The 22,749-nt window shown below is 35.6% G+C and overlaps 1 protein-coding gene across 1 annotated transcript in view; it reads left to right on the top strand.

The window, feature by feature from the left end:
* Positions 1-22,749, top strand: part of MAP3K2 (mitogen-activated protein kinase kinase kinase 2) — an 86,429-nt gene that overhangs the window by 52,741 nt on the left and 10,939 nt on the right. The window contains exons 6-15 of the mRNA XM_044242695.1: positions 3,274-3,387; positions 3,772-3,859; positions 7,586-7,716; positions 8,521-8,600; positions 10,112-10,179; positions 10,554-10,646; positions 11,590-11,796; positions 13,729-13,877; positions 14,255-14,386; positions 17,872-18,001. Coding sequence (XP_044098630.1) covers positions 3,274-3,387; positions 3,772-3,859; positions 7,586-7,716; positions 8,521-8,600; positions 10,112-10,179; positions 10,554-10,646; positions 11,590-11,796; positions 13,729-13,877; positions 14,255-14,386; positions 17,872-18,001 — 1,192 coding nt within the window. The remainder of the gene's footprint in view (positions 1-3,273; positions 3,388-3,771; positions 3,860-7,585; positions 7,717-8,520; positions 8,601-10,111; positions 10,180-10,553; positions 10,647-11,589; positions 11,797-13,728; positions 13,878-14,254; positions 14,387-17,871; positions 18,002-22,749) is intronic.

Below are 22,749 nucleotides of genomic sequence, written 5' to 3'. Positions count from 1 at the left end.
CTCTCTCTGTCAAGTGAATAAATAAAATCTTTAAAAAAAAAAAAGAAAAGAAAAATGTGATTAGTTTGACATAATTTGTTCATATTGTATCTGTTCTAGTCCTAGAATTGTTGTTTCTTTTTTTTCCTTCCAGTTTGTTTCAAATAATTTTTTCTTGAGTTTTCTTGAGGATTGACATCAAGCTAACTAATCTGTAGTTTGAGGAACCTTCTTCTATTTTCTAAAAAATTGGAAAATTTCTCCATTTTCAGTTTTTTTTTTCTCATGCTTTCTGAAGGATTTCTGGTCAGTGGTTCTGCCATTCTGTATGAGTGGCCTCTTGGCAAAAATGTATTAGAAGAGACATTAGGGTAAGATTACGTTTAAAAATTTCTTTCGATTAAGAGATTCTGTGAGACTGACTTCTGTAAGTTAACCATGACAAACTCCATGTATGTCCTTCAACGCTGAGGGACTTATAAAGTCTTGGTTTTGTGGACCTGTGAACAAGCAAAAAGCTCATTTATACTGCTTGTTATCCCAGTTCTGTAGCTGTTTTTTTCTAGTATAGCATAAATCCCTGTGTTCTAAAAGAACTATTATTCTGTAAACTTATAGCTTGCCAGAATTGAAACAGTGTGAAAATGTAAGCTGGGATTTGTTGGATTTGTTAGTTGGGCTTCTCTTTATTTAGTAGTGTCGAGGGAGAGAGAGAAAGAAAGAGAGTGAGTGTGAGTGTGTGTGTGGTGTTAGGGCAAGGTAATTGGATTTTCTAAGATCATTCCCATTTTATTTTATTTTATTTTTTAAAGATTTTATTTATTTATTTGACAGAGAGAAATCACAAGTAGACGGAGAGAGGCAGGCAGAGAGAGAGAGAGGGAACAGGCTCCCTGCTGAGCAGAGAGCCCGATGCGGGACTCGATTCCAGGACCCTGAGATCATGACCCAAGCCGAAGGCAGTGGCTTAACCCACTGAGCCACCCAGGCGCCCCGATCATTCCCATTTTAGATGGTTAGAGTTGAGGGAAACCTCTTTATGGGCTATTACCATGTTTCACTATGTAAAATCACATAAACAAATCACTTCTTTCAAATTTAGGTTCTTCTATTTAGTGGCTTTTGGGACTCAATTTTTAGTTTCCAGAAAGGATTTGTATTAACTGACAATATATCAATGTTAAGGTAGAGGGAAATAGATTTCAAGAATGGGGTTGGAATAAATTCACTAAGCAGGAAAATGTGTGACTTATTTAATGTAATTTAGAGAAGCTGGGACTTGTTCTTAACTCTTAGTTCTCATTGTAAAATTGATAATAGGTGACCTTAGAACGTCTAAGGGATCACATCAGAACCATAGGTGGTAGTCCAAGCAACCAATCCACATACTCCTCCAGATTGCCAAGATATCACATTAACAAACTGAAGAAGAACAGCATCGTTTATATTACTGTGATTTAAACTAGTGTCTTTAACTCCGAAAGTAAATATCTTGGAAAAGTAAACAATCCAATTATTAATGAATATGTAGTTCAAGTAAATAGTCAGGTTTTCCCCTTAAATGAAAAACTGGGAAAAAAAAATCTTCATTGCTTTAAAATGTTTTCTAGTGCTTAAAATATAATTAAAAAGAATACTAAAGATGGGAACAGGGTATACTATTATGGTTCATAATTGATAGGAAAATGAAAGGATATTCTTTTTCCTTTTATGTTTATTCTGTGATACCAGACAGTTATTATTATTTTTCTATTATTAATTATTTATTATATTTTTATTATTATTTCTATTTGAGAAAAATTCCCAAAGAGGAAAAAAAGGCCTGGTTAGTGGGTAAATTGGAATAGTACAAAATGACTAAAGTAGCTAAAAAAAGAAATTGGGAATATAATTTTATGTACACATTAAGTAAATTTAAGTGGATTGCATAATAGAATTCACATTAGTCCAGAATTCACATTATTTGTGTTTGACAGCCTTTATTAAAACAAGAGTTATTTTCCATAAAGAAATCAGCAGAGAATGCATACCGTGTCAGCTAATAGGTTTGGTTACAGATGAAGCTTTTACCTTATGACATCCATTAAACAGAACAGTATTCACCAAGTGTTTGCTCTTTGCCATGTTCTGTGTTACTTATTAGTGTCCTTGTGCTAAAGGAATTTATACTGTTAAGGCCCCAAACTAACTAGGCCTTTACATTTGTGAAACGCTTCTATACCGTACTTAAATAGAGCTGGGTAGCAGGTATGGCATATGTTCATTTTTATTCTGTCCATCCTTCAACGAGATGGAATATGCAGTTGAAGATTATTGATAGTTGTCTTTAGGAACTAAGTTTACATTTTTTAAAAAAAGTTTTAATTCTTAAGTTGTATAAGCATGTTTTTTCATAGACTTCTCAGGTGCTTTTGTCCTTTATTTATTTTAAAGATTTATTTATTTTAGAGAGAGAGTGAATATGCGTGCATGTGAGCGGGGGGAGGGGGGCAAAATGGGGAGAGGGAAAGAGAATCCCCAAGCAGATTCCCTGCTGAGTGTGGAACCTGACATGGGACTTGATCCCAGGACCCTGAGATCATTACCTGAGCTGAAATCAGGAGTCTGGTGCTTAACCCACTGAGCCACCTAGGCACCTTGCTTTTGTCCTTTATAACATCTGACCCATTAGAGAACTAGTGAAAGCACATACCCATATTTAGGGTTTACTTTGGATGGCTGACCCATTTAGCTTATCTGTTTAGAGTTTAATGGTCAAGTCACCAGGGTCAGATATGAGAGCCCCAAGTGGACTGTAGATTGCAGATACATTGCTAGTGGCCCCCTCCATGGCATCCCTATAGATTCATTGTATTTGTGATGTTGATAAGTACTGTAGTTGAGAATGCAAATTCATAGTTGCTGTAGGGAAAAATGTGAGTTTAATCAGTGCAGATGAAAGATAGTTCTTTTATTTTATATAGTTTTTCCTGTGTGTTCTTTAATGCTGTTTTGGAATGCAGCCTTATGGGAATATCATAAAAAATTAATCTTTAAATGTGTTTTCTAGAAGAATTTAATTAATAAAGCAAAAAAAGGTTTTTTTGTCCTTATTCAGTCTATGATTTTAGTGGGATTTAGGATGGGAAGAGTGAAATAATCTAAATGCCTTTATTCATTCAGAATTTAATTACACTGACAATTCACAGAGCCAGGATATTTTGAAATTTGTAATTCCATGGTAACAGAGATGCTCCTGAAAAGACTTGACCTGGTGGGATGGTTGTATGATAAATTATGTTCCTTTTTGTTTAGTTGGTAATTCCATTAACTACCCAAGATGACTTGGACAAAGCTGTGGAACTGCTGGATCGTAGTATTCATATGAAGAGCCTCAAGATATTACTTGTAATAAACGGAAGTGCACAGGTATGAATTGATATTTCTTTCAGTAAGGATTATAGCATTAATGCCAGTGAAAGTCAGTATATGAAACATAGTTACATTCTATAATCATTGATTCTTTTTAAGTATAATGAAATGTAAACTTACATACTGAATTGCTATAGCTTATCCTTGCTCCTCAAAACTATGTAGGCAGAATTATAAATATGTATAATATACGTCACATCTGGAACTAATGGAAATACTAAAAATTTAGGAAGAATTATGCTGGAATTAAAATTTCAGAGAATAGATTTGGTAAGACCTATAAATAATACAGAATATCTGGGTTGTATTTGGTAGGGGAAAGGATTCTGTTTGAAGCCCCAGAGGGGAAGAATAGCATTAATCATCCTTTTTCCTTTGTAGGCTACTAATTTAGAACCATTGCCATCACTAGAAGATTTAGATAACACAGTATTTGGAGCAGAGAGGAAAAAGCGACTTTCTATGATAGGTAAGAATGCTAGTGTCTGAACCATAAAATGGGCAGTTTCTCAGTTTCTTCTCCATCCTTTAATGTACGTAACACCTAAACATAACCATGATAAATAGCAGCTTGCCTCTGTACTCTAATTTTTCTCAACTGTGTTCTAGTTTCTGATGTTCCTTGAAAAGTTATATGAAGTGTTACAAGATTACTAGTCTCCAACTTAAATATTTGTTTTCTTTATGTACATAGGGTATTTTAATATTTAAAAATCCAAGTAAAACCTCAAAGAGGTTTTAATTACACAAATAAACTGGAGGGAAGAAATTAAAAGAAGTAATTCCAATATACTGAAATTAATGGATGGACCAAGTTCATAAGCCTTTCTAAGTTTTAGTCATTGCAGTCCTATCAGAATGAATTGCTGAGATTTTCCAGATTATTGCTTTATTAGTATTCAGTATTCATCATTAATAATAGATTGTTAAGATTAAGCATGTAGTATACAAAGAAACAATGGATTTTCTGTATTGTCAGTTTTGAAGGAGGTCTAGTAGAGAGGTGTGGTCAAGGCAGAGGAGCTCTAAACTCCCTAGTTCTGTGGATCTTCTTCAGTTAGTATAAAATCTTAATTATCTGCATTTTTTATGTTAAAAAGTATTACATTGCTCAAAAACCACTGGTGTAAATGTTTTTTAACAGATAGGGCAGTGAGTGATCATTTAAGACAGCATGAAAACAAATGTGAGGGATGGATTTGAAAGGGAAAATTAGAAGAGGAGGTGAAACAGGTAAGAGGGAGAAAGCAGAAGAGGGGGCAGAATAAGAGATGTGGTTGGGAATCCAAGACTAGTAACAGAAGAGGATTGTTAATAACAAAAGAAAAGATTAAATTGGTGTGTGGGACCCTCCAAAATCTGTTATTCATCTTCTGCTCCTTTCTGATAGGTGTGAAGTGATATCTCATTGTGGCTTGATTTGCATTTCCCTGATGATGAGTGATGTTGAGCATCTTTTCTTGTGTCTTTTGGTAAAGAAAATGAAATGCGATGAAATTGGAAGAAAAGCTAATTTGAAAATATATATGCATCCCTGTATTTATTTTAGCGTTATAGATAAGCCAAGATATGGATACAACCTAAGTGTCCATTGATAAATGAATAAAGATGTGGTGTGTATATATATATACAATGCTATATTACTGGGTCATAAAAAAATGAGACCATCCCATTTGTGGCAACACAGATGGACCTAGCGGGTATTATGCTAAGTGAAAGAAGTCAGAGAAACACATATACCATTTGATTTCACTTATATGTTGAATCTAAAAAACAAAACAAATGAATTAACAAGCGAAAAACCAGACTATTAGACACAGAGAACAAATGAGCATTTGTCAGGGGAATGGGGAGTTGGGCAAAATAGGTGAAGGGGATTAAGAGGTACAAACTTCCTAAAATAAGTCACGGAGGTGAAAAGCACAATGTAGGAAATAGAGTCAATACTATTGTAATAACATATGGTGATAGATGCCAACTACACTTAACCAGTGGCGAGCATTAAAATTGTCAGATCACTATGTTGTATACCTTAAAGCTGTTTTAACATTGCATATCAACTAGACTTGGGTAAAAATAAAATAAATAAATGAAAAGAAAGATGGGTTATCAAGTAAGGAGATGAAGAAACTTTCTTCACAGTTTTTCTTCCCTGTCTCCTTTTAGTAATGAGTATATTGATCTTCTTTTATAACCAAGGGTATATGGAAGGAATAAAAATACTAGGGACAGTGTGATCATAGGTGTTACAAGGTTTAAGTAAACCTCTGGCTCAGAGTTGAGTTCCTAATTTCAGAATCAAGTACAAAGTTATGTTTTCTGTGCACATTCCTTAATCATTGTGTTCTCCTTCTCCCTGTCTCCTCCTCACTAACAAATGCTGACATATACTTACAGAGACCACTTTTTATAAGGCAAAGCCTTTTTGCTTTAAATCTGACCAAAACTTAAATGCTCATATAACTTTCCTGTATCTTTAGTAGTTTAATTTCAAAATATTCAGAGAAAAGGGGAGAGTTGTTAATAAACATAGTGTTATTTCTATAAAATCAGGTAAAAATAAAGTGGATTATTGTCTCATAAGAAATGATATGATTTATTAGATGAACTACATTAGATTTTCTCATTTTCAGAACTGTGAAGAAATTTAAATGCCAGGAATATGGCTTATCATAAAACTCAATTTTAAAGTATCCCAGAATAAAAGTCAGAATTCCAATTTGAAAATACTCTAACAGGGCCTAAGGAATTTAAGAGTAATCTCACTTTAGGTTTCTGTGGGTTTTTAAAAAAAATTTTTTTTTATTCTGGGGCGCCTGGGTGGCTCAGTGGGTTAAGCCGCTGCCTTCGGCTCAGGTCATGATCTCAGGGTCCTGGGATCGAGTCCCGCATCGGGCTCTCTGCTCGGCAGGGAGCCTGCTTTCTCCTCTCTCTCTCTGCCTGCCTCTCTGCCTACTTGTGATCTCTCTCTGTCAAATAAATAAATAAAATCTTTTTTTTTTTTTTTTTTTTTTTAAGATTTTATTTTATTTATTTGAGAGAGAGAGACAGTGAGAGAGAGCATGAGCGAGGAGAAGGTCAGAGGGAGAAGCAGACTCCCCATGGAGCTGGGAGCCTGATGTGGGACTCGATCCCGGGACTCCAGGATCACGCCCTGAGCCGGAGGCAGTCGTTTAACCAACTGCGCCACCCAGGCGTCCCATAAATAAAATCTTTAAAAAAAAATTTTTTTTATTCTGTTCAGCTAACCAACATACAATACATCTTTAGTTTTTGATGTAGTGTTTAGTGATTCATTAGTTGTTTATACACTTTAGGTTTCTAAAGATTAAGGAAAGGGAACAGGAAGAGCATCATGGGCCAAATATGCAGAGCATATGTTCAGTATGAGTGATTTTACCACCATAATACCCTTGTAAAGGAGGATTTAGTCTTTTTTGTTTGTTTAACCTAATTGCTGGCTTTATATATTTTTTAATCTATTTTTTAAATTAAAGTATGATTAACATACAGTGTTATGTTAGTTTCAGGTGTACAATTTAGTGATTCAACAGTTCTGTACATTTCTCAGTGCTCATCAAGATGAGCGTACTCTTAATTCCCCTCACCTGTTTCACCTATCCCCACACCCACCTTCCCTTTGGCAGCCACCAGTTTGTTCTGTAAGAGATCTTGTGTCTTTAGTCTTGTGTTGACAGCTGAGGAAATGGGTTGGTGGGGATTGGGCAACTTTACCAAAGACATACAGTTGGTGAATAACTAGAACTGAGATTTAAACAGGTCTAAAGCCCACATTTTTCCTACTACATTATGATGCTTTCCATAAATCCCGTTAAAGGGTAACCTATATCTAGGTACAAATGACCCTTGGAAGTTCAGAAGCAGTGGCATCTAAAAATCTTTATTATAATATCAGCCCCATAATGCAATTGTCAGCAGTTAGAGGAATATACCACCTAATAAGTATAAATAAATATTACAGTGAGGTTAATTATTATAGTAGGGTGGAAATTTTAAAAGGTATAAATACATTTGCAGATTTATAGAAATGTTTGGATAAGTTTTAATAAAAACTGAATTTTAGTGGCTAAAATTATTGGTACTGCAGTCCAGAAATCTTGTGTGCATATTTAATTGAAACAAAAATTAGTTCCCAGTTGATATTTATAAAACTGTATAATTTTTTTCCTTTGAGGTCCCACTAGTAGAGATAGAAGCTCCCCACCCCCAGGATACATTCCAGATGAATTACACCAGGTTGCCCGGAATGGGTCTTTCACCAGTATCAACAGTGAAGGAGAGTTCATTCCAGAGAGTATGGACCAAGTAAGCAAAAGTTGGATGACATTTTTCATTTCACTTAAAGGGATGTTGTCAGGATTTGTGTGATTTGGGTGGTATTTTGTATGTGTGTGAGTGTGTGATCTTTTCTCCCATCCCATATCTTCCCTCTTAAGTGAACAAAATAGTAAAACACATAGGAAAATGCCAACTAAGTTACATGAGCCTGTGTGCATTCATGTATAAAAAAAGGTAGAATAAGGCTGGTTTTCTTACTCTACTCATCTATAAATAAATGAATGCATTTGTTTGTAATTGTGGGGTTAACATTCAGATTTTTGACATTTGAAAGATACAGTAAACTGCAGATATTTAACTTTGTGAAGCTTAGGTTTGTCAACTTTGTAAAACATTTTTAAGTATTATGTAGTAGTCATGCTGTCATTATTCTCAGTTTGAGTGGGGCTGTTCAGTGTTCAGTGAGCAAAGTTACGTGAAATCTTTTAGCTTTTAATTATTTAGCTAATAGTCTATAGAGAAAATATTTTTCTCTTAGGAAATTTTGAAGTTACCTACCTATAAGGGATCACTTTTTTAAAACATTAAAAAATTAGTAACTCAGGGGGAGGTGACTGCTATTGGATATGGGGTCTTTTGGGTACTGAAAGTTGTTTCAGATACTGGTAGAGAGTTGCACAGCTCGCAATATACTAAAAACCACTAAATTGTGCACTTTAAATGGGTGAATTTTATGTTATATGAATTATATCACAATAAAGCTGTTTAAAAGAAACTGGTAACTTCTGGTTATATCACATTGAATCATGGAGGAACTCTTTATTTTTTTAGATGCTGGACCCATTGTCTTTAAGCAGTCCTGAAAATTCTGGCTCAGGAAGTTGTCCATCACTTGATAGTCCTTTGGATGGGTAATATTGATTGTAGTTTTTATTTTTTTACTGTATACGGGTAAACGTGTATATATAGTATGTCAGAGGAATGTAATTGATACTTGTCTGTACTTAGGGCAAATGAGTTTTTTCACAGTTTGGACAAACCCCTTAACCTTCTGGGGCTCAGTATCTTTATTAGGTAAAATGAAAACTTGATTATAATGAGTATTTCTGCTTACCATAATTCTATGTTTGAAGCTAAATGCAAACTTAGAATTTATGGAGTTTACTTTTAAAAATCCGTTGGTGGGATGCCTGGGTGGTGCAGTTGGTTGAGCTTCCAATTCTTGATTTGGCTCAGGTCATCTGTTACCCATCCCCACCTTTTCCATGTGTGCATGTGCACACGTGCACACTCTCTCTCAAATAAATTTAAAAAAAAAATACCTTGAGTTTTGGAGGTTTCTTGAGTTGTTTCACCTGTTCATAATTATGTTCATTCTGGCACCAAATTAGTAGCTTACTTTCTTGGTAGTTGTGGCCCAGGCTGTCATTTAAAACTTAAGTACTTTTGTGAAATAGCTGTTCGGAGTTATAACCTGGGTAAAGTTGCAGCTATGAATTTTTTGTTACAGGTGTTCCTCCTCTCCTGGTATCAATAAACAGTGTTTACATGTAGCACACAGAGTCCATAAAAATCTTTACTTATTTGCTCTCCTCTGGGATTTCTTTTTGGAGCAAATTCTGAAAATATAACTAATATTTTATGGGAATACACATTTAATTTTCTTTCACCTGTGCACATGAAACCTTTGTCTGTGCCCCTGTCTGCCTCAAGATAGATATTGAGGGGCACCTGGGTGGCTCAGTGGGTTAAAGCCTCTGCCTTCGGCTCAGGTCGTGATCCCAGGGTCCTGGAATCGAGCCCCGCATCGGGCTCTCTGCTCAGCAGGGAGCCTACTTCCTCCTTTCTCTCTCTGCCTGCCTCTCCGCCTACTTGTAATCTCTGTCTGTCAAATAAATAAATAAATAATCTTAAAAAAAAAAAAAAGATAGAAACTGAAACATTTAAGAAAGTCAGGAAAATAATGTGAAAGCTGTATATTGAGCACTTAATATTTTAAAGACACTGTCCTTAGCACCATGCATCATACATACCCACTTGATGAGTTGGAAATTATTATCTTGTTTTTATAGATATGGTAAGTCTTAGTAAGTTGATAGGTATTCCAAGGCTGCAACTGCTAGTTAAGTGGTAGAACTAGTTTTGAAACACAGGTGTTTGCCAGCAACCATAATTCCAAAACTTACATTTTTACTGCTATATCCTATAGGTTAATTTTAAAAGCCAGGCTTTTGCCTCCATGCACCAAATTAAGTGTTAAAAAAGAAGTCTCTTTTTTTCAGTTAACATTTCAAACTGAGCTCCTTTATTCTTATGTGTATGTTTATAGGTATAATTTCCACACATACATACAGATACTGATGTTTTAAATGTCTTATTTACATACTTTCTGTTCATTTAATGTGACATTTTTTATTTTTAGAGAGAGCTATCCAAAATCACGAATGCCTAGGGCACAGAGCTACCCAGATAATCATCAGGAATTTTCAGGTTAGACTATCCATATTCTGTGTGTTTAAATATTTATGTCATTAAACAATGCTTTGGCTGGGAGGAAGAGGGGAATTAAAAAAAAATTAAAAATGTGTAAATGTGTTTTTTATTTAAAATCAGAGATACTGGGGGCACCTGGGTGGCTAAGTGGTGAAGCCTCTGCCTTTGGCTTGGGTCATGATCCCAGGGTCCTGGGATTGAGCCCCGAATTGGGCTCTCTTTCTGCTTGGGGGGGGGAGCGTGCTTCCCTTCCTCTCTCTCTCTGCCTACTTGTGATCTCTGTCTGTCAAATAAATAAATAAAATCTTTAAAAAATATTAGAGATATTGGACTTTTAAAATTAACATATAACTTTTCTTATGTTTCAATAGACTATGATAACCCTATCTTTGAGAAATTTGGAAAAGGAGGAACATACCCAAGAAGGTATCATGTTTCATATCACCATCAAGATTATAATGATGGTAAGTTTCTGGAAATTAGACCACAAGAACAGGATCTTAAAGACTCAAAAATAAAATTGAAATTTTAAAATACCATAAACCATAAAAATACCATAAACCATAAAAATAAATTTGTTCCTAAATCATTTAGTTTTCTGTTGAAAACAGTTTTTTAAAGGAATTAGGTAACTAAAACTATAATAACATCTTAGGTTTATGCCACCTTATCTCATAATACTTACCTTCCCTTAAAAGAAAAGGTATAATTAAAAATGATATTAACAGTCTGAGGGGTTTGAAGTGGTGGGGGGGTGGGAGGTTGGGGTACCAGGTGGTGGGTATTATAGAGGGCACGGCTTGCATGGAGCACTGGGTGTGGTGAAAAAATAATGAATACTGTTTTTCTGAAAATAAATAAATTGGAAAAAAATGATATTAACTAGAAAATTACTGCTTGATGATGAAATTCATACTTGCTTTATACTTTTAAGGAAAAAAAATGCTACCTATAAATTTTCTAATTTTCTTACAATTGGAAATAAGAATAAAGTAGATTTTTTTCTTCTTTTTGTACAGAAGTAAGGGAGCGCAATGATTTTATGAATGCATGTGTATGTTTTAACAAAAGAGATTCCTGTTTTTCCCCACTTTTCATTTCTGCTTTTTTTTTTCTTGCTTACCTTTTCTCTTCCTTATACCTTGTATTTTCATTTTTGACTTCATGATTCAGTGTTAAGGATATTTTCCTTGACCTTGAAAAGAAAAATACTACTCTTTTTCTTTTTTTTTTTAAATACTGTTCTTAAGTTTAAAACATGTAATCAAATAAGCATTGCTAGTTCTATTTCTTAGCCTTGTCAAGTCTAGTCACAAGACAGACATTTGTACATTATTGTACAAATTTTAAATATATTCAGTTAGAACATGAGTAAAATTGTAAGATAATTATATTTTGATTTTGTAGGTCGTAAAACTTTTCCAAGAGCTAGAAGGACCCAGGGGACCAGCTTCCGGTCTCCTGTGAGTTTCAGTCCTACTGATCACTCTTTAAGTACTAGCAGTGGAAGCAGTATCTTTACCCCAGAGTATGATGATAGTCGAATAAGAAGAAGGGGAAGTGACATAGACAATCCTACTTTGACTGTAATGGACATCAGCCCACCCAGCCGCTGTAAGTAATAGAAATTGGCACAGTGAATGTTAAGTAGAACCTCCGCAGAACTTTATAGTATTAAAAGGAATAAATAGCAAATCAGTCCTCAGGGTGAGGCACACTTCTCAAAAAAGATAAAAAGCATGTTTCTAAAGTTGGTTGGAATATCAGGTATAAAAGCACAGTATTACTGCTTTTTACTTTACTGCTAATTACTTTAGCTGATTTTCTCTTTTGTTAGTAAAATTGTTACCAACTTGTCATTTATTTAAATATGACCATTAAGATGTAATCTAGTGGGGAGAATGGTGTGTAGAGAAATGATTATAGTACAGTATTTAATCTAGATCTTAAATGTGAGTAGGATTCACCAGTTCAGGAGGTAATATCTGCAGGAAGACATGCCATGTTCTGAGAATGGGGAATAGTTCATTTTTGGCTAAAGTGGAGAATATCTTACTTGAAACAATAGGAAAAGGACTAGGATGGTAATTAAGGCCAGATCATGGAGTATTTGGACTTTATCATGTAAGTAGTGCATACCAAGATTAGTGCTCAAAGGTACTTATTGCAGCAGTATTTGCATACTTCACATTCATCCCTTTTGTGCTAGTCTTGTCATATTTGACTTTTACATTTGTGACCTTGCTTTAGACAGCTATTTTTTGAAATAATTAAAAATAAGAGAAGAGGGGCGCCTGGGTGGCTCAGTGGGTTAAAGCCTCTGCCTTCAGCTCAGGTCATGATCTCAGGGTCCTGGAATATAGCCCCGTATCGGGCTCTCTGCTCAGCAGGAAACCTGCTTTCTCCTCTCTCTCTGTCTGCCTCTCTGTCTGCTTGTGATTTCTGTCTGTCAAATATATAAATAAAATCTTTTAAGTTAAAAAAAATTAAGAACATTATTTCTGTAAAGATGTGATGTAAAGATGTGATGTAAAGAACATCACTTTATTTCTGTAGACCCAGGAGTTTATAGATAATAGATTATGTAGATCCGGGATTTTACCAGGTATCAAATTCTTAAAAGAATTGCCTTTAACCTTTCTTGTGATTTGTGAATTGCCTTTAACCTTTTCTCTGCTGGTAATGAATTCTTTTAGCTTTCATTTGTTTGAAAAAGGTCTTTTTCTCCTTTATTCCTGAAAGATTTTTTTTTTCTGGGTATAGCACTTTAAAGCTATTTCTCCATTTTCTTCTGGCTTGTATGCTTTTTGAGGAAAGGTCTGCTTTAATTCTTATCTTTATTCTTCTGTATTTATTTATAATTTATGTACGTATATTTATGTGTGTATGTATTTTTCTTTATTCTCCTGTCTGGCTGCTTTCAAGATTTTCTCTTGTTAGAATGAGAGTGATAGTCTTTCCAGCTTTCTGCATTGTAAGCAGATGGAAAAATAACTACAAATATTGCTGCAGTAAAGATTAGAAATAGTGCATCTGACAATCAGTGGTATTCTGAATTGAGTGAAAGATGCTATTACATTTTTTTTTAAAGATTTTATATATTTATTTGACAGAGATCACAAGTAGGCAGAGAGGCAGGCAGAGAAAGAGAGGAGGAAGCAGGCTCCCCGCGGAGCAGAGAGCCCGATGTGGGCCTGGATCCCAGGACCCTGGGATCATGACCTGAGCCGAAGGCAGAGGCTTCAACCCACTGAGCCACCCAGGCGCCCCTGCTATTACATTTTTAATTGTGGGAGGAATATAATCTCATTGGAAAAAATAAGACATGGGGATCTATGAACTTGTTGGCGCTTCAAACTCTCAGAAAATTGACTAAGGCAAAAAATTTTCAAAGTGATGATCATTGTGAATTAGAATGATCATGATTTTCCCTTATTATGTCTAAGCTTATTCAATTAAGGATATCAGTAATGCAGTTATTCATTTAGTCCTTAACCATTTGTGTGTCGTCTGGCTGTTTCATTTTAAGATGATGTTCTTTTTTAGCGCCTCGTGCTCCAACCAACTGGAGATTGGGCAAACTGCTTGGCCAGGGAGCCTTTGGCAGGGTCTACCTCTGTTATGATGTTGATACAGGGAGAGAATTGGCAGTTAAACAAGTTCAGTTTGACCCTGATAGCCCTGAGACCAGCAAGGTAAGAATCACTGCACAAGCTGCTTTGTCACATTTACAAGAAACATTTTTACTAAATAAAAATAACACAGTAGAATTTTTTATTTTTCTTCGTACAGATTATTTGCAAAATAAATCAGTCTGTAATTAGATATATTTATCTACTTTGTACTGTGAATTGTTTTTCTCATTAAGTGCTCATATTCCTAATCTGATTTATTTTTGCTTTAATATACCATCAAGGACTGTTACAAAAGTTACTGTTTAGAGACTTTAAAATGTTTATTCCTTGGGAAGTAAAAATTTCAGAATGAGATCACCTTGATGGTCCATGAAGTTCAAATGTTTTGCTTTTACTAGCAGTGCTTTAAAGACTTAACAGTGAGTTCTGTCTTTCAGGAAGTAAATGCACTTGAGTGTGAAATTCAGTTGTTGAAAAATTTGCTGCATGAGCGAATTGTTCAGTATTATGGCTGTTTGAGGGATCCCCAGGAAAAAACACTTTCCATATTTATGGAATATATGCCAGGGGTAAGTTAGTACATCATTTGAAAATAGACATCTTCTCTTTAAAGTCTTAGATGAGGAAAGAAAAACAACTTTGATTATAAAATGTAAAACTGTAAGGACATTTTGGAAGTTTTGAATTACAGCTGGGTAATTAATTTTGTTCAGTATCTTCATTTATCTTTGTACTTTTAAACTCATTTAAAAAAATGCTGAGGTGTACTAAAATAGGTTATGTATACCACAGCAGTACATCCTCAGATTTCTCTAAATGCTCTTAAAATAACCATAGTAGCTGTTTTAATGAAACCAGGATCCAGTCCAGGATCACTCGTTACCTTTAACTGTTATGTCCCTTACTTCTTTTTTAATCTAGAACATTTTTACATGACGTATATTTGACAGAGACTGGGCTAGTTCTATTGACAATCTCATCTCATAGATTTCTCTGATTGCATCCTCATGGTGGTGTTTAATTTGTTCCTTTATCCTCTTATTTCCTATTAACTCCAAGTTAGATCTAATATCTAAATTAGATTAGGAGACATACAATTTCTGGTGGTTCACTATTAGTGATGCGAAGAATGAATGATGTATTAGGATGATTGACACCTGGATTTCTCCAGTGTAAAGTTTTGTATTTTTCTGAAGACCAGAAAGTAATCTGAGCTATTAGTAATGGCACATAAGAATATCTAGTTCCTGGGGTTCCTTGGTGGCTCAGTTAAGTGTCCAACTCATGGTTTCAGCTCAGGTCATGATCTCATGGGGTTGAGATTGAGCCTTGTGCCCCACATCCAGCTACACTCTCAGTGGGCAGTCAGTCTGCTTGAAGATTCTCTCCCTCTCCCCTCCCCCACTTGTGTGCTCATGATTTCTCTCTCTTTCTCTCTCACCCCCATCTGTCTCCCTCTGTCACTCAAATGAATAAATCTTTTTAAAAAAGAGTATCCAGTTCCATTTCAACCATTTATCTAAGGTTTTTTAATACAGATTGGTAATCATTGCCCAAGTCAGTAGTTTCAGTAGGAGTTGCAAAATGTGACTTGTCAACTGTCATTCCTTCTATGTTATTTTTAGTATTTGTAGGGTACATTTTAAAAATTGATTTTCAAGATGGTGTTATACTTACCCCTTTAAAAATACATGTACTCATATAATTTAATAGGTTGTATATATTAGGAAAAGATTTGATTTATGGGTCTTTAAGTGGATTGTTTATTAGAATTATATGTTTCGGGGCACCTGGATGGCTCAGTGGGTTAAGCCTCTGCTTTTGGCTCAGGTCATGATCTCAGGGTCCTGGGATGGAGCCCCACCTCAGGTTCTGTGCTCAGCTGGGAGCCTGCTTCTTCCCTCTCTGCCTGCCTCTCTGCCTAGTTGTGACCTTTCTCTCTGTGTCAAATAAATAAATAAAATCTTAAAAAAAAAAAAAGAGAATTATATGTTTCCTTTATCAGGTTGCAGTTTAAGCTTATGGGGTCAGTAAAAACTGTGGATCAGTATCTGGTAGTGGTGGTCATAATCATCCTGTTTCACAAGATCAGCAGTTAATTTTCTTTCTTACCATCATGAATAATTAATTGTTTATTTCAAAGATCCTGTTGACAAAGTAAATTTGTTTTTTTAAATTCCTTTGGAAAACCGATGGGTGGGATGTATTAAATGCCATAGAAATTTTGAAGACTTTTGACCAATATATATTTAAGTTAGAAACAAAAGGATAATTCTGAATAGGTGTGAATAGGGACCCAGATTGTTGAAGATAAGATTAAATGGTTAATTGGCTAGAACTGATTTACATCACAAATGGAGATGAGTAATCTTATAGATTTAGCAATCTTAAAACTAAGACAGGACTATTCAGGAAGAGTTATTAGATCATGTTTCTCATTAGCTCTGCTTGGTTTTATAAGAGCAACTATCTCTTCAAAGTATAGGTTGTCACTGAAATAATTTTACTGAAATAATAGTTCATCAACAATCTTAAAATGAATTATACATATGCCAAGTTTCATATATGGGCCAGACGTACATGATCTTAGCCTTACTGAATTTCCAAGTTTGTGAATGATGCTACATATTTTCTCTCATTAAATTTAGTATGATGGATCTCTTTGTGCCCTAGATTTCATGCTTTGCCCAGATTGTTGTTCTGTTTTTCAGTTTTCCCAAATGTAGCATTCTCTTCCTTAGTTTATCTAGAACTACTTTCAGAACAGAACCATAACTTTATTTTCTGTCCCTGGACTATCAGTTGATTTCTCGGACACAGATTTTTTTGCTGGCACAGTACTTGCAACGCATTCTGCTTGTCACACTGAAGAAGAGAACTCTCTTTTTGGTACATGGGAGTAAATAGCGCCAGTGGAGCTGTTAGCAGCTAGAAGCCACTGGCCCAACTGCCCAAGGCCCAGAAAAGCCTTAAGTCTGTCACTCATTTTGCAGCCTACAAGTATTTAGGGGCTTATTTTTTGGACAGCTCAGTTCTAGGCGTGTTATTTTGTGTATTACTACAAGTAAAGACACAGTAAATAGACTGAACAAACAAGCCACATTGACTTACAGGTGCTTGGCTGCCTAAGGCTTTCCACATATGTGTTTGCAGGTGTGAGTCAGCAGAATTGCATCTTGCTGTCCCGTCCCTTCAGGGATTGCTCATGAATATTGGAAACAGCAAATGGTTAAACCTATAAAGTCTAGGGATCTACTTTCATATAATATAGTACACTGCGGGCTAGAACTCAAGGAAAGGCAGAAACATTTGGATATATTCTCTGTTTAAAAGAAAAGATTCTGTCCTTCAGGAAGCATTTTATTCCCATCTTTTAAAATGGTGATTAGTCATCAGATTCTCACATTGGAATCTAGAGTAGGGAAGGTTTTTCAAAATTCAAGTGCCAGTGTCTCACCTCAGAGTGATTCAGCATTCTCAGAGATGGCACCTCATCCTGCCTTAAAAACATGTAAGAAAATTTGAAATTCTTCTTTAATACATTTTCACACGTTTTAAACTAGAATGTTGAGTATAAAAGAAAAACTTTAAAAATCTCATATGTGTTTTGACTATTTAATCATATCCATTCTTTCTCTTAAGAAGTAAAGTAGCAGATAGCAAGCAAAATAAATAAGATTCAAGTAGGGAATATGGAGAAGAGCAAGCAGGAAAAACAAAAATACATTCGGGGCAAAAAAAGCAAGATTTTAAAAAACATGATTGCAAGGAACAAGAGTTAGAACCAACATAATCATGGAAACAAGGTCATCAATCAAAAAAATAGTTTAAAAGGCTTCTTTCAACTATGACCATATTCTTCCACAGTTCTAGTCAGGGAATATAGTAGAGTTTATGTTGAATTAGGTGGCATATAATGTCCTTACTGAGAATTCTGTACTCTCCAGCTAAAGCCTCCCACTCACAAACTGCGGATCCTTTAAAAAATAAAGATTTAATAGTAGTTTTTATTTCAAACCAGACTATAGTTTTCTTTTGTTTTCTTTTATCTTAGGGTTCAATTAAGGACCAATTAAAAGCATATGGAGCTCTTACTGAGAATGTGACTAGGAAATATACCCGTCAGATTCTGGAGGGCGTACATTATTTGCACAGTAATATGATTGTTCATAGAGATATCAAAGGTAAGTAATGAGGTATTTTTAAATTTTACTTACACAGTTTTTTTGGTGACTCTGAATGAAACAAGTGATATGAGTGAGAAATTTAGCATTTAGATTACTACGTCTGCCTTTAAAACATCTTAGGAAGCAATTCTGCTTTCTCACTGACACAGTCAATATTCCTACTTGTCCTGATGTTCACATCTCCACAAGTGGGTAGATCATCTGTGGGGGGTTCATAGCATCAGTAAAGTTCAGATGATCATGAAAATGAGAATATGTTTTCCTACATAGGACATAGACATTAGAATATAGTGGTTAAGAGTAGGGGCTCTGACATCAGCTGGCCTGATGCAGATTTGGACTTGATCTATCATTGTATAACCTTGGACAAGACACATAATCTCTCTATGCCTCAGTTCCTCATTTTTAAGGAAGATAATAATAGTGTCTAACTCCGGGTTTTTGTATGAATTAAATGATTTAATGTATATAATATGCTTAAAACATTGTATTTAGAGAACACTCGAAAGTTAGCTATGCTGATGACGTACTTTATGTTGAGATCATATTTTTAAAGCCATGGGAATGGACGTCATTACTTAGGGAGAGAATAAGAAGAGGGAAGGAGAGAGGCCAAGACTTGAGCTTTGATGAACTCGAGCTCAGTTAAACTCACTTTTTAAGACTCTAAAAACTCAACAGTTTTCAGGGAGCAGCTATGTAAGGAAGTGCATGATGTGAGAAAAAAGCAATTGGTGGAGGTGTTTCAAATTTGAGAGTGCTTAAAACTTTGTACCACAGAGCATACCCAGAGGTCTGATTCTGTAAATATTGGGTTGTGACTCACATTTAAAGATCACTTTATGGGGCACCTGGGTGGCTCAGTGGGTTAAAGCCTCTGCCTTCGGCTCAAGTCATGATCCAGGGTCCTGGGATCGAGCCCCAAATCGGGCTCTCTGCTCAGCAGGGAGCCTGCTTCCTCCTCTCTCTCTGCCTGCTTCTCTGCCTACTTGTGATCTCTGTCAAATAAGTTAATAAAATCTTAAAAAAAAATAAAGATCACTTTATTTAATCAGTCAGTAAGTATAAATACGCACACACATGCAGTTGACCCTTGAACAACACAGGTTTAAACTATGTGGGTCCTCCTATTTGTGGATTTTTTTTTCATATATATGAACTGCAGTACCATAAATGTATTTTCTTTATGACTTTAACATTTTCTTCTCTCTAACTTACTTTACTATAAGAATATAGTAGATAATACATACAATATACAAAATACATGTTAAAGGTATGTTATCAGTAAGGTTTCCAGTCAGCAGTAGGTTGTTAGTAGTGTCACATCATAAATATGGTCATATTCAGGCCAAAGAGACATTTCTACCCAGTTTCTGGTGACAAAGTAAAATCTGCTGCAGAATGCCTGAGACAATTGCTTGTATGGGATGGAGCTTGCTAGCGAGTCTGAGAGAATGAGGACATGGCTCGTGTTCTAAAAGAAATAGGAACCTTTCACCTCAAGTTCTGCCCAGCATAGACCTTACAAGTCAAGTGATAGCTTAAAGAACCACAAAGGGAAATGGTTTGAGTGAATTATTCTATTAGGAATAAGCTCTATTCAAGCCAGTTTCTCTTGCTTTCATAATGAGAAAAGGTACAGGAACTGAGGACAGCAACCCCTCAGGGAATCCTCATCTAACCTTGCCAGAAAGAGTGATAAAACTATTCTGGTAAATGAGGCTGGAAGCAAGCAGATTTATAAGAGAAAAACTAGATATAAAACTGGATACGCAATATGATCCCAAGCTTGCAAAATTAAAGTATGACCTAGGAAAAGAATTTCCATATAATTAAGTGATTATTTCCAAATAGCAGGATGAGTGATGATTGTTTTCATTTGTGTGCTTTTTACTTTTTCTGTATTTCCCAAATTTTTTATAATGTGCAACTTTTTTTTAGTAATTTTTAAAAAAATTTATTTGACAGATCACAAGTAGGCAGAGAGGCAGACAGAGAGAGGAGGAAGCAGGCTCCCTGCTGAGCAGAGAACCTGATGTGATGTGGGGCTCGATGTGATGCAGGGCTCTATCCCAGAACCTGGGGTCATTACCTGAGCTGAAGGCAGAGGCTTTAACCCACTGAGCCACCCAGGTGCCCCATAATGTGCAATTTTTATTTATTTTTAGTTTTGATTTATTTTTCTCATTGCACAATTTTTTTTTTTTTTTAGATTTTTAAAAATAATTTATTTGACAGAAATCACAAGTAGGCAGAGAGGCAGGCAGACAGAGAGAAGGGGGAAACAGGCTCTCTGCTGAGCAGTGAGCCTGATGCGGGGCTCCATCCGAGGACCCTGGGATCATGACCTGAGCTGAAGGCAGACGCTTTAACCCACTGAGCCACCCAGGTGCTCCTCATTGCACAATTTTTATATGGTGAGGGAAAGGGAAAGATAGTTGGTTTCTTTTAAAGTTTAAACCCGCAGGGGCGCCTGGTCTTGGAATCAAGTGCTCCATCAGGCTCCCTGCTGGGCAGGAAGCTTGCTTCTCCCTCTCCCACTCCCCCTGCTTATGTTTCCTCTCTTGCGGTGTCTCTCTGTCAAATAAATAAATACATAAAATCTTTAAAATAAATAAACCCATGAATTCATAATGAAACTTAAGATAAAAACTATTGATTATTGTTGCTAGAGAACCAATTTGTTATTCCATAATAAGGTTCCTTTACTCTGCTTTTGTGTTACAGACTGTACTACAGAGGACTAAATCCTAGGTGAAAGGAAACTTACCTTTATAGAAGTATATTGGCTAACAAATGAAAAAGGAATAATAGAGTAGTGCCATTTGGCAACCACTAAGGAATTACTAGATATAAATACTAAATATGAACAATTGTTGACATCACTAAAACTGAGATAGTCCAGCATTATGTACTTCTTATTTGTAGAATAATAACATCTACGTAAACATTTTTGCCAAAGAAATTGGACCTGAATCTGATCAAGCGTGTAGATTCAGCTACTGAGTTTTAGAACATATATAGGACAGAGGAACATGTTAAATGACTCCTTAGGATGGAGTCAGCAAGATCTAGACCATAAGAAAGCTGTAGGAAATAACTTAGATTCATCATAAATTATGAAGAAAAAAGACATTAGAGGGAACGTTAGATTAGGAAAGACTTAAAAGGTAATTCATTGAGTCTCAGTGTATGGACTTTATTTAGATTCTGATTTTTTTTAAATGTTAAAAATAGTATATGCTTAATAATATTAAGAAGTTATTTTCCATTCTTTTAGGTGTGATAAGTTTATATTTTAAAGACCTACAGTAAACTATTTGTTGATCGTAATGTGTTGAATTTGCTTCTGATAATGAGAGGGAGCTGGGAGTGGCTAGCAGTATGTGTGGTGAGGGAAGATTGCCCTGATGGTTGTTGGGGCTGGATTATGGGTACATATACTATCTTGTCTGCTTTTGTATGTTTGAAAAGTCTCCTTAAAAGCTTACTTTTAATGTAGTTAAAATGAGCTTTAAAAAATTAGTAAGTTATTTTGGGAGCGTGGCTGCACATTTTCTTTTCAGCCCTTCATATGAGTAGGCATTGGTTTACTACTGCTGATTATTTCATGGCTCTCCCAGTCTGTGACCTGCTCAGGACTGCTCTTTCCCAGCTCACAGACTGAAAAAACTGGTTTGTTTGTTGCCCTTCCTTTGGCTAAATACTTTATAGGCAGTGGCTTTTTTTGACAGAATCTTTCTGTAAGTTTTGGATGATAGGAGATACTAAATAGGCAGTACTTTTGTTGAGGGTCTGGTACCATGGCATGCATAGGCTTATGGCATGCAGAGAATGGATCCAGCATTCTCTCTGGGAGAGAGGCTTTGGGGAGCCATGTTAACTAGCCTGTTAACTAGGCTGGGGAATTTTCTGGGAGAACAGAAAGACAAGTACAGAAGTCCATGGTGGGGATGAACAGTCTGTATTCTCTCTGTTTTGTAATGCAGATTTTTCTCTACTATTCACTCTGTGTTTTAGAGGCCATTAAAAAAAAAGGATAAAGGGACAAATAAGGAGTTTTTAAAAAAAAAAAAACATGGTTAAGCTTATATAAAACTTAAAATAAGAATAAAAATAATTTATGTAAGATGGAAACCAGCTTTATAATCCTAGAAGATTGAGTTCAAAAAATGATAGAAGGGAGAAACAAGAATAAAAAGTAAATGAATCCAGCATCTGGTACCATTCGCCACTAAAAGGAATCAGGGCTTCTTGGAGGAATGACAGATTCTAGGACGGGTGGAGGAAATATACAGGTTGAAGCCAGAGCATCCTTAAGCACCAAAAAGTAAGAAAATGCTTAAAAACAACAAAAAACCCAAACCAAATAAGAATGCAGTGATTCAGGGTATGGCAGAGAGACACAGAAGCCAATTCAAAGAGCTCCCAATGGCCAAAGCTGGAATAACTTGAGCCAAAAAATAAAGTCATATTTGATTATGACTCAGAGTATAAAATATCTATGTGGTCATACTGATATAAATGAAAGGTTGAATGAATAAATGCAAGAAAGGAGACAAATATACCATACAGAGTAATTACAAATAATTTATGTAGCTACTCAGTCTGGAGCATAAATCCTCACACCTTGATTGTGGGCTCTGCATAGTGAACTTCTTCCAAAGAGTGCTGTATGGAAAGAGGGGAAGGGTAAATCACTGTGGGGAGTTCAGCAAACTTTATCTCACACCCTGTGATCAAGG

Source organism: Neovison vison, chromosome 3, assembly GCF_020171115.1.
Source record: "Neovison vison isolate M4711 chromosome 3, ASM_NN_V1, whole genome shotgun sequence".
Taxonomy (NCBI): Eukaryota; Metazoa; Chordata; class Mammalia; order Carnivora; family Mustelidae; genus Neogale; species Neogale vison.
The sequence above is the reverse complement of the archived record's forward strand: the minus strand, read 5'-3'. Positions and strand labels throughout refer to the sequence as shown.